General features: G+C 38.0%; 1 protein-coding gene across 12 annotated transcripts in view; it reads left to right on the top strand.

The window, feature by feature from the left end:
- PARD3B (par-3 family cell polarity regulator beta) overlaps window positions 1-18,614 on the top strand; it is a 1,159,019-nt gene that overhangs the window by 951,964 nt on the left and 188,441 nt on the right. For all 12 annotated transcript variants that reach the window (XM_086344421.1, XM_086344496.1, XM_086344507.1 and 9 more), the window contains one exon: window positions 16,743-17,045. In XM_086344421.1, coding sequence (XP_086200547.1) covers window positions 16,743-17,045 — 303 coding nt within the window. The remainder of the gene's footprint in view (window positions 1-16,742; window positions 17,046-18,614) is intronic.

Below are 18,614 nucleotides of genomic sequence, written 5' to 3'. Positions count from 1 at the left end.
TGCACAGAAATATATTTATATCTCTTTATTTATTACGAGAGAGGTGATAAATTATCCCATCAATCTAGTTTCCTTAGACATCAGGTCTGGTTTGGGCTGACAAGAAAAATGGACAGGACAAAAGGAGATCATTTTGAAAATGTTATAGGCACCTGGGCAGGAATGAGAAATATTAAAAATATTAATAGTTAAAATAGCTTTGTCGAAAAGAAGAAGCATTGATCACAAAGATTGCATGCAATTGTATTGACTGTTAGAATAATAATGATGGTGATAATAATAATAATAATTTTTAGAAAGCCTGTAATTGTTCTTGGTCAGGTATACTTGCAGTCTTGAAATGGCATTCATAAGGAAAAGCTGAAGAAACTGGGCCTGTTCGCTGGAACAAAGGATAATTGTACTGACCTAATTGCAGCTTCTATTATAAAAGCAGAAAGGATAGCAGGACGAATTATCTCCACTGTCAAAAAAGAAAACTGAACAGCAGGTAGTTTATAATCTCTTTTAATGATGCTACTTCTTTTACCCTATAGCTCTCCCCTGAAAAACCTTTTCTGACCTCGAATACTGGTACCACTACAGGCAGCAACCTCCTCTTCTACTATCTATTCATCTCTGGCTCTGTTGTTCAGACTCACACAGTAGCAACAAAGACAATTCCAGCACCTACATCTTCCTAACACTGGTCAAGTCAGGCAGTTACACTGTTGACACATTCCTCATGACACAAATCAATCAAAAAATTGTCTGCAAAAGTAACAACAGTTTACAAAGCTTTTGAAGGTAAAGTATAAAGTACGAAATACTAATGAATAACTTTTCAGTGAAATTATAGAAGGCAAATGACCAATTCAGAAAAAATATGCAATTTATATACAAAGAGCTCATATCACAACTACACAAAGGTCTTTGAAAAACCGAGGGGAAAAATGACAATCTGATGGAAAAATCAGCAAAAGATATGGACAGCTCACAGAAGAGGAAATGAAAATGGCCCTTAAACATATGAAAAGATACTCAGCATCACATAATAAGAGACAGGCTAATTAGAACTTCACTGAAATATCACTTCTCACCCAGGTTGATTACATGTCCCAGAGTCTTGTCACTTGGACTATAGAGAAATGGGACTCCTCCTATACTACATGTGGTAATGCAAAATAGAACAATCACAGAAGGAAATTTGTTATAATCTAGGAAATTTATATGTGAGTTTCTCTTTGACCTTGCAGTCATACTGCAATGGCAAAAATATTTTGCAAAGATTCATCATTATAACATTATTTATAATAGCAAAAAAGTTTGAAATACCCAAATGTTCAAAAATATGTGATTCATTAGGGAAACAAAAGTATGTCCACACAGTAGATTACTGTGAAACTTTTTTTTAAGTGAGAAAAATCTCTGTTTACTAATATGGTATTGTCTTTTAGATACTGCTGTGTAAAAAAGCTGAAGTATAGGAGAAAATGCTTCAAGTAATCTACCTTTTATGGGTACAAATATATAATACTGGTTTTTTCACTTGAAAAAAATAAATATATGTTTTTTAAGATAAGGAAGACTTTTGAAAGCTCTAAACCTACATGTTATATACAGCTGAATTTGGTAATAGAAATGTTTTACATAACTTATCAAACGAAATTAAACTCAAAGAAACCCAAAAGAAATCCCTCAAAATGGAAAGCGAACCAAAATGAGTAACCTAATAACCTAACATTGGTTGCATAATGATTCACAAAAAAGAAATACTTGAAGTAATATGGAACACAGCATTTTGACTCTACGTATTTTGTGGGATATATTCTGACAAAATATAGAGCCACTGGGAATTCCTTGGTGGTCTAGTAGTTAGGATTTCCATTGCAGGGGGCGCAGGTTCAATCCCTGGTTAAGGAAGGAAGATTCTGCAACCCAAGAAACAACAAGAACAACAAAAATAGAGCCATGAAAATCTTAAATTTCTTTCAGTAGTTTGTTAGTAATATTGGTATTATTGTTTCAAAACTATATGTACTTAAAATCATATATATGCACTTCAAGAAGCAACAGTGAGAACCAGATATGGAACAACGGACTTGTTTCAAATTGGGAAAGCTGTACTTCAAGGCTGTATATTGTTACCTGCTTACTTAACGTATAGGCAGAGTACATCATTTGAAATGCTAGGCTGGATGAAGCACAAACTGGAATCAAGATTGCTGGGAGAAATATCAATAACCTCAGATACACAGATGACACCATCCTTATGGCAGAAAGCCAAGAAGAATTGAAGAGCCTCTTGATGAAAGAGGAGAGTGGAAAGGCTGGCTTAAAACTCAACATTCAAAAATCAAAGATCATGGCATCCAGTCTCCTCACTTTATGGCAAATAGATGGGGAAACAATGGAAACAGTGAAAGACTTTATTTTCTTAGGCTCCCAAATCACTGCAGATGGTGACTGCAGCTGTGAAATCAAAAGACGCTTGCTCTTTGGAAGAAAAGCTATGATCAACCTAGACAGCATATTAAAAAGTAGAGACATTACCTTGCCAACAAAGGTCCATCTAGTCAAAGGTATGGTTTTTCCAGTAGTCATGTATGGATGTGAGAGTTGGACTGTGAAGAAGGCTGAGCACCAAAGAATTGATGCTTCTGAACTGTGGTGTTGGAGAAGACTCTCGAGAGTCCCTTGGACTGCAGGAAGATCAAACCAGTCCATCCTAAAGGAAATCAGTCCTGAATATTCATGGGAAGAACTGATGCTGAAGCTGAAACTCCTATACTTTGGCCACTTTTTGCAAAGAACTGACTCATTTGAAAAGACCCTGATGCTGGGAAAGATTGAAGGTGGGAGGAGAAGGGGACGACAGAGGATGAGATGTTTAGAAGGCATCACTGACTCAATGGACATGAGTTTGAGCAAACTCTGGGAGTTGGTGAGGGACTGGTAACCCTGGAATGCTGCATTCCATGGGATCACAAAGAGTTGGACATGACTGAGTGACTGAACTGAACTGATCAGATCAGATCAGATCAGTCGCTCAGTCGTGTCCGACTCTTTGCGACCCCATGAATCGCAGCACACCAGGCCTCCCTGTCCATCACCAACTCCCGGAGTCACTCAAACTCATGTCCATCGAGTTGGTGATGCCATCCAGCCATCTCGTCCTCTGTCATCCCCTTCTCCTCCTGCCCTCAATCTTTTCCAGCATCAGTGTCTTTTCAAATGAGTCAGTTCTTTGCAAAAAAGTGGCCAAAGTATAGGAGACAATGAATGCCACAAAGAGAGTAAGCAATACAATTGATTGAAAACCTTTAATCTCTATTTTTTTAAAACCCTAAATCTCTATTTTTTAAAAAACATCAGCTTTTTAAACACCAGAAGTCTAAAATGATATTCACAACCCTTTATCTCCCCTAAAAAGATATATTCTGTCTTCTTTATACTATGTATAATTCAGGGTAATCAAAAATACCCAAAATTTTGAGGCTGTTTTTCTTTGTATACTAATCCCAGCTAATAAATGTAAGAGGGATAAGGACTTTTAAAATTACCATTTTGCAACCCCTAAAGAAATCATTAGTTCAGGCAAAAATCTTCAATGGAAGAAATAATTAAATGAGTAATTGATTAGGGAACTTTGCAGTGGAGCCATCAGGATCACCCTAAGCATCATTAAGTAAGATGTGAGGTCATATGCCCCCTGACATGGCACAATTCAAAGCACATGCTTCCTGTAAGGTATTTGTATCAGTTTCTTAGGCTTGCTGTAACAAATTACCACAAACTTGACTTAGAAGAGAAATATATTCTCTGTTAGTTCTTTTGTAAACCAGAAGTCTAAAATGAAGGAATCAGCAGAACTGTTTCCTTCCAGAGGCTCTAAGAGACAATCCCTTCCATACCTCTCTCCTGGCTTCTTGGTGAAAGTGAGTGAGAGTCACTCAGTTGTGCCTGACTCCTCTCTCCTGGCTTCTGGTGCAAAGTGTTAGTCACTCAGTTGTGTCCAACTCTTTGAGACTCCATGGACTGTAGCCCACCAGGCTCCTCTCTCCACTGAATTTTCCAGGCAAGAATACTGGAGTGGGTAGCCTTTCCCTTCTCCAGGGAATCTTCCTGACCTAGGAATTGAACCCGAGTCTGCACACTGCAGGCAAGTTCTTTACCCTCTGAGCCACCAGGTGGCTCCCCGCAATCCTTGACATTCCTTGGCTTATAGATGCTTGACTGTAATCTCTGCCCCCACCTTCAGGATGCCTTCTTTTCTGATTCTTCTGTCTTTCCTCTTTAAAAGGACACTTGTCATTGGACTTAGGGTTCATTTGGAGAATCCAGGATGATTTCATCATAGATGTTTAAGTATACCTACATAGACCCCTTATCCAAAACAGGTTATAATAGCAGGCTCCAAGTGGATAAATCTTTTGGAGAACCAATATTCACCCACTACAGTACTCTTTCCAAAAAGGTTGAACCTAAATATCTCAACAGCACTGTCTAGGGTGGTAGCCAATCACATGTAGCTGTTTAAATAAAAAATGTGTACCTTAGTCACACTAGCCAGATTTTAAGTGCTCAGTAGCTGCATGGGGCTACTGTATGAAACAGCCCATATATAGAACATTTCCATCATCGTGGAAAGATCTATTGGGCAGTGCTGCTCTTGAGCTACTTTTCATAAACAGGAAATATGGGGGATGTAGGAATAAGTTAAATCACACTGTGAAGATGCAACCAAATCCAGCATGTGGGACCACGTATAGGACAATCTGCCAGGTCTCTGTAACAATTCAATGGCATGGAAAAATAAAAAAGCAAAAATGAAAAAGAATACATGTCTGTACAGGAAATGGGACTTAAGATACATTAACAAATTCAAGGTGTAGATAGATTTTGGAACCTGATCCAAGTAAGTTCAATGGAAAAGACAGATGTTTTTAAGACACTTGGGGAAATTTGTTTATGGACTAGGACACCGAGGAATATTATTAATTTTTAAGTGGGCTAAGTAATAGAATTATTGTTGTATAATAAAAATGTTTATGATTTATTTGATATACCTTCTGAAGTATATAGGAGATAAATGACTGGGTTTGGTTACAGAACACTTAGCAAAAAAGTTTGAAGGAAAGAATAGATTAAAAATGTGCCTAAATCTTAATAATTATTGCAGATAGAACTGGGTATAGGCATATGGGGGGTTATGTCTCCATCTGAGTACCTGACAGTTTTTGTTATAAATTTTTAAGCATGCTCATGTTTAGACTTTTTGTGGTTAGTATAAATGAAAGAAAATTTAATATTGAAGTAGAACACCTGGGTGGAATTCAGGAATCCAGTTCCTTCCACTTAATAAATATGACCTCTCAGACAAAATACTGAACTTCAGTTTCCTCGTTTATAAAGTTGGGACTTTTGTAGCTTGTGAGAATCAAGTTATACGATCATGGGGGGGAAGTCACAAATATTATTAGTATCTAATAATAAGAATAATCCAAAGGAGTTATGCCGTCTTATACTTCCACTAGTCGTGTATGAAAATTCTAGATGCTCCTCGCCTAGCTAACATTTGGTGTTGTCATTCTTTTTCATTTTATTAGGTGTATCTCATTGTGGTTTTAATTTAAATTTCTCTAGTGACTTACAATGCCGAGCACTTTTTCATTTGTTTATTGGGCATTTCTAGATCCTGGTTTGTAATCCATCTGTTGAAGCCTTCTGCCAAGTTCTAATTGGGTCATTTTTTAAAATTATTGAATTGCTATTATATTTTTAAATGTATTTGATACAAATCCTTTGTTAGATATGTGTGTGCTGTGAGGAGTGTCTCTCATTTGTCTATTGTTTTCTTGATATGTTTTAATGAGAAGGTTTTAAATTTAATGAAGTCCAGTTTACCAATTTCTTTTATGGCTTATGCTTTCTGTGTCCTCTCTTGACCTACTCCAAGGCTGTGAGGATATCCTTTTTTATTTTATTCTAAAAGTTTTATTGTGATTTCCTTCATGTTCAGACCTGTCTTCCATCTTGAATTGATTTGTGTTGTGGTATAACACAGGACACAAGTTTCTTATTCCCTTTATGGATATCTCGTTGTTCCAGTACCAATTGTCAAAGGAAGTGTCCTTTCTTAAGTGAGTTTTTTGGTACCTTTATTGTAAATCACTTCACCAAATACGTATGAGTCTGTTACTGGACTCTGTTTTTCTGTTCCATTCATTTATGTGTCTAACCTTTGGCTTGATTATGAAAGCTTGTAGTACATCTCAAATTTGGTAGTGTAAGTCGAACTTTATTTTTATTTTGCAAAATTGTTTTGGTCTTTCTTGGCTCTTTAGCATTCCAAATAAATTTTTAAATCATACAAATATGAACAATAAGCCTGCTAGGAGTTTGATTGAGATGACATTGAGTCTGTAGAACAATTTGAATGAATTGTAATGTTAATAATTGAGTTTTCTGATCAACATACAAGATAAAACTCTCCATTGATTTAGATCCTCCTTAATTTCTCTCATCGGTATTTTATTGTTTTCAGTACCTCCTCTTAAATTTATCCTTAAGTTCCTAATAGTCTTTAATCCCATTTTAAGTGGTATTGTTTTATTACTCTCACTTGCTGATTATTCACTCAGTATATAAAAATACAATTTATTTGTTATGTTCGATTTGCATCACACAACATTAACAATAAAAGCTATAATTCAAGAAACTCACCTGGTATAAAATTTAAAAGTATATGTAAAATACTGAAAGAGTTATCAAACCAAAATGATTTTTCTAGTAATATTCAGTTCAGTTCAGTCATTCAGTCCTGTCCAACTCTTTGCAACCCCATGGATTGCAGCATGCCAGGTTTCCCTGTCCATCAACAACTGCCACAGCTTACTCAAACGCAACTCCAAGGAGTCAGTGATACCATCCAACCATCTCACCCTCTATCATCCCCTTCTCCTCCTGCCTTCAATCTTTCCCAGCAGCAGGGTCTTTTCAAATGAGTTAGCTCTTCACATCGCCTGGCCAAAGTATCAGAGTTTCAGGTTCAGCATCATTCCTTCCAATGAATATTTAGGACTGATTTCCTTTAGGATGGACTGGTTTGTTCTCCCTGGAGTCCAAGGGACTCTCAAGAATCTTCTCCAACACTACAGTTCAAAAGCATCAATTCTTTGGTGCTCAGCTTTCTTTATAGTCCAACTCTCACATCAATACATGTCTACTGGAAAAACCATAGCTTTGACTAGACAGACCTTTGTTGGCAAAGTAATGTCTGTGCTTTTTAATATGCTGTCTAGGTTGATCATAACTTTCCTTCCAAGGAGCAAGTATCTTTTAATTTCATGGCTGTAGTCACCATCTGCAGTGATTTGGGAGCCCAAGAAAATAAAGTCTGCTACTCTTTCCACTGTTTCCCCATCTATTTGCCCTGAAGTGATGGGACTGGATGCCATGATCTTAGTTTTCGGAATGTTATTATTAGATTTTAAAGAAAAGCAAACAATTTGCCCCAATAAGCAAAAAGAACAAGTTGTATAAGTAATTTATGACAATTAAAATTAAATTGTCATCCAACTTTTCACCATCAACACTTTGTCACAAAAACTGGAGAATGGCATTTCACTTCCTAGTTTAAATACTCAAGGAAGAAAGGAGAGCCAGTAATTTTGTATCCAGTAAAACTGGCTTTCATATATATGTTGTCAACTTAAGAAGCATTAGCCATGAGTTCTTCCTGAAGAATTTAGGAAACCAGTGGTCCCCAACCTTTTTGGCACCAGGGACCAGTTTTGTGGAAAATAATATTTCCCCAAAGTAGGTCATGGGGATGGTTTCAGGATGATTCAAGCCTATTGCATTTCTTGTGCACTTCATTTCAGTTGTTAATACAGCAGTTCCTCCTCAGATAATTAGGCATTAGATCCTGAAGGTCGGGCACCCCTGTAGTACATGACTGCATCTTCAGGGACATAAAGTTGTGGTCTGAATAAGTTACTTGTGCACTGATGTGTGTGTGCTCAATTGTGTCCGACTCTGTGACCCCACGGACTGTAGCCCTCTGGGGTTCTCTGCCCATGGAATCTTCCAGGCAAAAATACTGGAGTACATTGCCATTTCCTACTCCAGGGGATCTTCCTGACCCAGGTATCAAACTCCTGTCTCTTGCATCTCTTGCACTGGCAAGCAGATTCTTTACCACAAATGAGTGAATTATAGAACTAAAAGTTAAATGGGAGTTGAATAGAAGTATAGCATAGAGCAGCTCTATAGTTCAAAAATGTAGGTATAGAACTACACAAATGGACGGATGAGGGGAAGACATTTATAGAAAAGAGTAGTTTAACTCTTTTTAATAATCATATTGGTGGTGCTCATGGTATTCTTAGCTCAAAACTATTGTATGTGTAATATAGAGTAAAGCAAGTTGTAACCATGTGATATGTAGTTCCAGAGTTTTCTGTATCTTGAGAAGCAGGATTCTTAATGTGGAGGAAAGGAGATATATATAAATCAGACATGCCTGTGATACAGAAGGAACACATGGAAACCTTCTGGAGTATCCTGCAAAAGTTGAGTTCTTGATCTCGGTAATCATTACAAACATGTTTGCTTTATACCAGTTCTTTAATCCATAGACTTGTTTTATATAAATCTCTGTATCTTTCTTTTATTTTATAATAAATGGCTAAACAAACAAAAAGTTGTAATAGGATTTTCCTCACCAAAAACTTTATTATTAGGCAAAACTTACATTATGCAAACCTAATAGAAATTTGCCAATAATTTTTATTAAATGTGTTACTTTTGTTGGGAGCTGAAGGTGGGTACCTTGAACCAGTGTGTTCTACCACATCAGACTTACACCCCAGTGTTAAGTAAATCATGGGTTTCTGTGCCTCTTGGCTTGCCTTCTCTCTGAGTGCCTCACACTACTTACATCTATCTTCCGTCCTCCTGGAGCAAGTTCCTTCAAAGCCCTGTTCATGTGGCACTGCCTTCATGATTCTTCCTCGAGATCATTAGGGTGAACTGACTCTTACCCTTTGTACACACAGCATCTTTGTTTTACCAATAAATTGTTATTACTTGTTTATATCTCGTTGATAGTGAGCAGGAGTTTGATATTGTTCCTTTTCCCTTTCTGGTATACAGTTAAATATCAACAATATTAGTCAATAAATCAATCAGCCAAAATTAGCAGAAAGAAAAACATGACACTCAAGAAGCTTGTAGTTTAGTTATGGAAGCTGAATATCCAGAAATGCATTAATGAAAGATTTTTTATTTTGTTTTGGTTTTTTACAAAGTAATATATAACAATTGCAGATAAATAGAGAATTTACTGGATTCATGAATTGGAGAGGGGGAGAATTATTGAGGTCTATGAGGAGCTGTAAATGAGTGAGTTCAGCCTTCAATCTAGAGAAAATTAGAATCAAATAGTTGATTAGTGGAAAATGGGTACATTAGGCCAAAGCAGTTGATTTGCAAGGGACCAAACAAATGTTCAATAATTTGAAGAAAATTATCATCATAACTGAGTTGGCAGGAGTCATCACAAGTCATGTTTAGAAAGAAAGAATGTCCAATGGTACCTGTGTAGTTCTGTTTCAATTTTGGTTCACTACAACAGTCAGTAAGTAGTTGTAAGGGACTTTTTGTATTTTAAATTTTTTAAAAAATAATCCTAAAATTATATGATATAATAATTCAAATAGTATACCTTTAATTCTACTCTCCAAGGGCAATCAGTTTATGAATTTTTTGTGTATCCTTTCCAATGTCTCCTATGCATGTATAAAGATAATTTTGTGTCATACAAATATTTATGAATACCTAGACCTATATTTTAATGGCAACCCACTCTAGTGTTCTTGCCTGGAGAATCCCATGGACGGAGAAGCCTGGTGGGCTGCAGTCCATGGGGTCGCACAGAGTCGGACACGACTGAAGCGACTTGGCAGCAGCAGCAGACGTATATTTAGGAGAAGGCAATGGCACCCCACTCCAATACTCTTGCCTGGAAAATCCCATGGACGGAGGAGCCTGGAAGGCTGCAATCCATGGGGTCGGTGAGGGTAGGACACGACTGAGTGACTTCACTTTCACTTTTTACTTTCATGCATTGGAGAAGGAAATGGCAACCCACTCCAGTGTTCTTGCCTGGAGAATCCCAGGGACGGGAGAGCCTGGTGGGCTGCCGTCTATGGGGTCGCACAGAGTCGGACACGACTGAAGTGACTTAGCAGCAGACCTATATTTATATTTTATCTCTCTATAATACAGGAATAGTATGACCTTATCTTTAAACTGCAGAGTACTTCATTTCCCCTATTAATGTACATTTAAGCTATATCTTATTTTTCATCATTATTATAGCATACAGTGTGTTTTTCCTTTTGATCATCTGGGATCCTTTCAGTCGCTCAGTCATGTCCAACTCTTTGCAACCCCATGGACAGTAGCACTCCAGGCCTCCCTGTCTATCACCAACTCCCGGAGTTTACTCAAACTCATGTCCATTAGGTTGGTGATGCCATCCAACCATCTCATCCTCTGTCATCCCCTTCTCCTCCTGCCTTTAATCTTTCCCAGCATCACGGTCTTTTCAAATGAGTCAGTTCCTCACATCAGGTGGCCAAAGTATTGGAATTGCAGCTTCAGCGTCAGTCCTTCCAATGAACACTCAGGACTGATCTCCTTTAGGATGGACTGGTTGGATCTCCTTGCATTCCAAGGGACTTTCAAAACTGTTCTCCAACACCACAGTTCAAAAGCATAAATTCTTCAGCATTCAGCTTTTTTTATAGTCCAACTCTCACATCAATACATGACTACTGAAAAAACCATAGCCTTGACTAGACGGACCTTTGTTGGCAAAGTAATCTCTGCTTTTTAATATGCTGTCTAGGTTGGTCATAACTTTCCTTCCAAGGAGAAAGTGTCTTTTAATTTCATGGCTGCAATCACCATCTGCAGTAATTTGAGAGCCCAAGAAAATAAAGTCTTTCACTGTTTCCACTGTTTCCCCATCTATTTCCCATGAAGTAATGGGACCGGATGCCATGACCTTAGTTTTCTGAATGTTGAGCTTAAAGCCAACTTTTTCACTCTATTCTTTCACTTTCATCAAGAGGCTTTTGAGTTCCTCTTCACTTTCTGCCATAAGGGTGGTGTCATCTGCATATCTGAGGTTATTGATATTTCTCCCAGCAATCTTGATTCCAGGTTGTGCTTCATCAAGCCCGACATTTTGCATGATGTACTCTGCATATAAGTTAAATAAGCAGGGTGACAATATACAACCTTGACATACTCCTTTTCCTATTTGGAACCAATCTGTTGTTCCATGCCAGTTCTAACTGTTGCTTCCTGACCTGCATACAGGTTTCTCAAGAGGCAGGTCAGGTGGTCTGGTATTCCCATCTCTTTCAGAATTTTCCATAGTTTGTTGTGATCCACACAGTCAAAGGCTTTGGCATAGTCAGTTATCTATTTTCCACTCTATTATTGGGCTTTTGTTTTTTGTATTTCTCTTCTGCCGAAAATTTGTTTTATTTTGTTTTTGTTATTGTATTTCATATACTTATTAACTTTAAGTGGTAACTGCTGATGCTTTCCTTAGAAAAATGGGGAAGTAATACATTGAGTATTAATACTTTCCCCTAAATTACCTACTTATTAGTATAATGATACTACTTTTATATTAGCAGAGTTTATAATATTTACATTTTTCTATAATGATTTGTCCTACAAAATGTTTAGCCTTCATTTTCTATTTAAATGAATGTTTTTCTCACCTCCATGTCTGTCATTCCCCAGCTTTGCTGGGCTGAATTCTTAATTTGAATTTAGTTCTTGGCTGGATGCTTTTCATTATTAAGTAATTTTTCAAGATAGGTCAACAAGTGTTGCATTCTTTTCCGAAATATTTTTTGGAATGTTTTCTGAGATGTTTTCTCAGATGTTTTCTGAGATGTTTTTCTTTTTTCTTTATTCATGTTCAAGGACAGCTTGAATTTGCCTGGATTTTTAGATGACTTGGTTTTTCTCTTGACACTATACTTACGCTTACTGCATGCATAACCTCTAATATTTTCTTTTACTATATTTAATTTTTTAAATACTTATTGTGATCCATTAAGTTAATTTCATGTTTTATGGTATTTAGTTTTTTTTAATCTATACTAAAATATAGTCTTATATGACAAGGCATAATGAGCTAAGGTTACCAGCCACTTCAGTTCCATATATTCTCTCAAAATGTCTTCAGGCCTGGTCTGAGTGCACTACCTTGACAGCTTTTCCATGACCCGACATTTTGGGAGAGCAGATCGCTGTAGCAAGAGATCAGCCTGGACCCTGATGCTGGGAAGGACTGAAGGCAAAAGTAGAAGAGGGTAGCAGAGGATGAGATGGTTACATAGCATCACCAACTCAATGGACACGAATTTGAGCAAACTCTGGAAGGTGGTGGAGGACAGAGGAGCCTGGCGTGTTGCAGTCCGTGGGGTTGCAAACAGCTGGACATGCCTTAGCAACTGAATAACAACAACAGTGAAGTCTCTTAGATGATTTAAGGTTTTATTTTGCTAAGTTTGTCTTTGTTTATCTTGCTCTGGTCATCCTGCCTTATCAGCTACAGAGTGGACTGATGTTCCTTTCTCTTCTCTTCATTTACCTCTATGAAGTTTCTTCAAAGTAGAAGGAAATTTCTCTCTCAGTGGAAATTTCTCTCTTTTAGCTCTCTCTCTCCTCCACTTTCAAGTTGGAACCTCACAAAGATTTACCCTACAATTCCAGCATCATACCCCTGTCTTTAAACTCTCTTTTTTAATCAAAAGTTTGTCTGTAATTCTCTGGTCTCTTTCTCTTATTTTCAGTAAAATGTCTACCCTGCTAGAGATGAAGCTATATATGGACTCTTGACATACTACCTGTTTTGGATGGAGTTCAAATTTTATTGCATGGTTTGAAACTATGACTGTATCCTAATTCTATGGTAGATGGAATTTCTTCTCAATTTCTCAATCATTCATTCATTTAGAATTCAAGGAACAAAGTGGAATAACCACACTCTTGCTCCATCATTTGTCACATTCTTTTTTTAGAAAACCTTGATCTGACAGTGATGCAATAGAAATACTCTTTGAAGAAGATTATTCTAGTACCTTTTAAGGTATAAATTGGGACGTGGTGACATACAAAAAAATCTTAGCATAATCCCACCAGCACAACCTAATAGAACTTGCAGTGTTAGAATTAGCCTCCATTTGGACTGTCCAGTATAGAAGTCCCGAGCTCATTTAGCTGTTGAGTACTTGCAATGTGGCTTATGAAACTGAGAAACTGAATTTTAAATATTCAAAAATTGTAATTAATTCCAGTTTAAATTTATGTAGCCTCATACAGTTAATGCCTACCATGCTGGATGGTGCAGACCAGGCAATATAAAGGCTGGACACTACTCTATGGCTATAGAAATGGAAATAAAATAGGCTATCCATGAGTTAGAATGGAAAAAAGAAACAAATGTTTTTGTAGGGGAAAAGAGAGGCAGGAGACTGACACAATTCAAAGGCAGTGTGCTGGGAAGAATGAGGAAGCTGGTGGTACCATCCAATAAAAAGGGAGTACTATCCAGGACTATTCTGAAAAATAGATATTTTAACAGGTTGAGTTCCCAGTGGTAAAGAGACGTCTATGTGGAAATGACTATAAACAATTAGAATTCTCACACTGAATTGGGACAGAGGGAGGTCAGAACAACCAAAAAAAGATCTATTTCCTTGACATTTCTCTCTGGAGAGAGTCTTTTCTGCTTCCATATAATGGCACCCCACTCCAGTACTCTTGCCTGGAAAATCCCATGGATGGAAGAGCCTGGTGGGCTGCAGTCCATGGGGTCACTAAGAGTCAGACACGACTGAACAACTTCCCTTTCACTTTTCACTTTTCACTTTCATGCATTGGAGAAGGAAATGGCAACCCACTCCAGTGTTCTTGCCTGGAGAATCCCAGGGACGGGGGAGCCTGATGGGCTGCTGTCTATGGGGTCGCACAGAGTCAGACACAACTGAAGTGACTTAGCAGCAGCAGCATACCCCTTTTTAGAGATTGCCTTGTCCTCCCCCACATGGAGAGATCCTGATATATGGCATAATAATGGCGGTTCAGAGAAATTACTGTTTCACCTACTGAGTGATTAATATGAAATTAGTTACTGAAGCACTCAGTGGCACAGAAAAGATCAAGGAGAAATTTCGTTTTGTTTTAGAAAGAAAAGTACAAGATAAAATACTGCTTTGCATATATGGAGTACTTTTCATCTGAGAATCTTTACATACTCAGCAAGCTTAATTAATGAGAAAACCTCTGAGAAAGAGAGTGATAAAATAAGGTATACAGAGTCTTGTGTTCTGTTTCTGTGATTCTTTGAAAAATCAAGCTTGGTGTTTTCCTCTTTCATTAATGCATAAGTGTAGCCCCGTGTGGCAACCATGAGATGTTCATCTTTCCACTGAGTGATTTATCTAGAAAGTCTCCCACTTAGGCGGAATAGCAACCACACAACCCCACCCCCCCGCCCCCGCAACTTTATTGATGTCCTATGCTCTATTTGCAATGGATATCCGTCCCTGCCATCACAGTGCAGCAAGCATCCTGATAATCCAGTCTGCACCATCCCTAGAAAGATTGTTTTGTTACAGAATGGGGCATGTTATCTTCTTCATCAAAAATTATTCAAAACAAACATCCGTGAATCTGGGACTAACATGCATTGAAAGAGGATAGGCAGGGCCTCTTAACGGGTATCCTACTGTGTAATCTTCCTTTCATCTTCATTCAACATCCCTTGGAGATTCAAGCTCCCCTTTGCACAAAATATAAATTCGTCTCATTACTTATGTGTAGGGTACATAATTTGACCTAGTCAAAAGAGATATGCAATAATATATCATGACATTTATTTTCATCTGTTGTGACTTGACGATACTGTTTTTATGTCCTATACCTTCTTCTTCATATTTTTATCTTTTCTTCCTCCTCTTTACTCAAAGGGGGGGAAAAAAAAACCATTCTACCAAAAGGAAAATACCTTGAAAGATCATGGCTTTTAAAGATTTTTACAAAGAGTTTGATGTTCTGTAAAATAAAACTAGCTGCTGTGTGCAAAAACAGCTGTTTTTATTTGAAGAGGAAAAGATAGCGAATTCAGTTTTTATTTTTTCACTCATGTAGGCATTCAATATATATTTCTAGGCAGATATAGATCTTTCACTTTTAGCCCACAATCCTTTCATATTCTCTGAGCCCAGGTCTTCAGATCTATCCCCATCCTTTCTTGAGCCCTTCTTTCACCTCCTGGGCCAGCATTGGCTTACTTTTCTCCTCCTGTACTCAATGCACCTTATTTGCCCAGCTGTATGTGGTTGCCTTCTTTCCCCTTTAGTGGAGAACACCTCCTGACACCATCATATCACCGTCATCCACTAAGATGCCACAGTGACTTGTCCATTTTAACATGTAACTGGGAATTTAGGAGATCCAATCTGACACTTTCCAGATTAAATGTCAAATTTTCAAAATTCAGATGGGTTTGGAATACACTGAGCTGTATTTTACTGCTCTCATTCCCGGTAGTCTACACGGTACACTGATTAGCAGTAGCATTTTGTAATATCACTAAAGGCTTTAGTGCTGTGGAGTTCTGCCAGTAATGGTGTTTAATTCACTTATATGTGCCAATTCGTCTCTGTCAGGAGCCTATTAATTTCACTATTTTACTCTGTCCCTAGTCTCTGTATAATGAAACACAATGATCCCCATTTGTGTAACCAAAAACTTAGAGTCTCTTATAAATTATCTCTGATACCACTGCTTTTAGTGACCAGAAAGCCTCTGTATTTCTTTTTCATAGTTAAATCAATTTTTGCAAGCGCTTTTCTTTAGAAGAATACACTAAAAATCAAAGGCACCAAATAAGAAAGTCACAGACAAAGTATAAGATTCTGATGGGCTCTTTGACATGCATCCCTTTCCCAAGGTAGGCTTCTAGAATATTACACCAAAGATGGACTGTTCCCATGAACACAGCCCATTTATAGAGAAGAAATGTTAATAAAAATCAGCCTCTGACTCTGCAATCAGCCTAGTCATCAACAGACAAAATGTTTAAATAACTATAGCATTGCTATAAAAGTAAAGGTGGTGTTGTTTAGTTGTTAAGTCGTGTCCGACTCTTTTGCAACCCCATGGACTGCAATCCACCAGCTCCTGTGTCCGTGGGATTTCCCAGGCAAAAATACTGGAGTGGGTTGCCATTGCCTTTTCCAGGAGACACTGTAACAAATAAAATGTTAGTCATTCAGTCATGTCTGATTCCTTGTGAACTCATGGATTGTAGCCAGCCAGGCTTCTCTGTCCATGAGATTTTCCAGTGAAGAATACTGAAATGGGTTGCCATTCCCTTTGCCAGGGGACATTCCCAACCCAGGAATTGAACCTGAATCTCCCACATTGCAGGCCAATTCTTTATCGTCAGAGCCACTAGGGAAGCATATGTAACCAATAAAAGTCAGAAATATAAAATGAATCCTGTGGAGTTTGCTATTAGCACTTCTGCATGATGTGATCTTCAGTATCCAGAAAAGTGGCAGTTAAATAACTGACAAGAAGTAATTAACATGGATTCAGGAGAGTCTATCATTGTATAAGCATTTAAACTCACATATATCTTGTTCTACATTTTTTAGGATTGGAGCAAAACATCAGGAGCTAAGGGAAAAGCAGGCAAGAAGTCTTATTGATTATGCTACTGGTGCAATTGGGTCACTGCATGATATGGACGATGATGAAGTGGACCCCAACTATGCCAGAGTGAACCACTTCCGGGAACCATGTACATCAGCAAATGTCTACAGGTCTCCATCTCCACCTCGGGCTGGACCACTGGGCTACCCTCGAGATGGCCGTCCACTGTCTCCAGAGAGAGACCACTTGGAGAGTCTCTATGCCAAGGTCAACAAGCCATACCATCCACCAGTGCCAGCTGACAGGTAATGTAACTTATTGAAAGATGAATGTGGTTTTAATTCAGTAAGTTTCAAATCATCTCCACTGCTAAAGCAGATAAAAATATATCCTTCAACCTATTAAAACTGAAATGACATAGTACCCTTGACAAGTGCTATGCTTTGACCTACCCATAGGGTATCAGCCATCAAAAATAAAACAATTGCCAGTTATAAGGTGGCATGAATGAATAGCAGTAGTTGAGTTCATGAGGCAACAGGGAGCAATTTTTGAAGGAATGCTATAACAGAGAACTAGTGATGAAAACTTTGAAGGCATGTTATCCTTTCTCCTAAGAGTCCTACTATAAAAGACGGATTCTAGAAGATGGCATGACTCTTGAAGGTGAGGGATCAGAGAAGAAAGTGTTGATTTCTAAGTCGGTGTAATTGTAGATAACCTCTGAATTGCAGAAGACTTTGAAAAGATTGAGATTTTCTACTGAAGGCATGTGTGATCCTGTATAGATATTCCTGGGTGATCAGAGGTAGAAAAGGAGATAATCTTCGCAAAAGGAGTTTGATGAAGTAGAGGAAGATAAGAGGTGACAAGGCCAAGGATCTTAAGGTTTAGCAGCTGAGGAAAGAGATAATAGGACCATCTGTCAGTACAATCAAAGTAGGTAGGGAGCAGGATGATTCCAACCCCACCTCCTGCCAGAAGCAAAATGCCTCATTTCTTGAAAGGCTGGTATAAGAGAGTGTTAGTCAATATACATTGTTAGGTGACCCTTGGAATTACACACACAAGGAATGAGTTGACTGACCTTGGTTTAATCTGCTGTAACTTGAAGTCTGGAGGGAGGAGGTATGTGTGTGGTGGGGGAGGGGGGTGGCTGGGTGGCAAGCACAAAGAACTCTCATTCTAGATGAAAAAAAAAAGACTTGTTTTCCAGATTCCCTTTGGTCCTGACAACCACCCAGTCCCTATTAGTAACCAGCTTTTGTGTGATAGCATGATATATTGTATATGTTTACCGTTTACATTTCCCCAGCTGGGTGATATTATGCACTTTCAATTAGGTTGGGGAGAGGAAGGAAAATCATGGTGTTTTTATGCAGACTGTAAAGTGCAGCTTCACAAGACTGATTACCTTTCAGAGCCTTTCCAATAACCAAGTGGGAAGGAAGGAGCAATTTTTAATCCTTACTGTCAAGCTTCCAGGTTGATAGTATTAAAGAAAGATGGTCAAGTTTTTCTTTGGGATAAAATGAAAATATAAATTCCTGTGACTGTGTGAGAGGGTGTGAGACAGCCATAACAAAACTGTTAATTCAAAGGACTGATTAAGAGCTGGTCTTTTTCTCCCAAGCCTTTATAAAGGGTTGAATTTTTATCACATAAATGATGGTACCAAGCATGAGTCTCTTCTGGCCCAGACAAAAGCCAATCTTACCTTCTCTGAATCAGATAGGTCTTCATTGCAAACCCATTGACAAGTGCCCTCTGCTAGAATTCCAGTGCACAACTGTTTCTATGAACCTCCAAAGCCAATGTTTCTGATTCTAATTCCATGAAAATAAATACTAAGCATTCTAATTAAAAAAATTTAT

This window comes from Bos grunniens, chromosome 2 (genome assembly GCF_055505025.1).
Source record: "Bos grunniens cultivar Pamir isolate PY7600 chromosome 2, Bosgru_T2T1.0, whole genome shotgun sequence".
NCBI classification, from domain to species: domain Eukaryota; kingdom Metazoa; phylum Chordata; class Mammalia; order Artiodactyla; family Bovidae; genus Bos; species Bos grunniens.
This window is presented reverse-complemented; position numbering and strand designations above follow the sequence as displayed.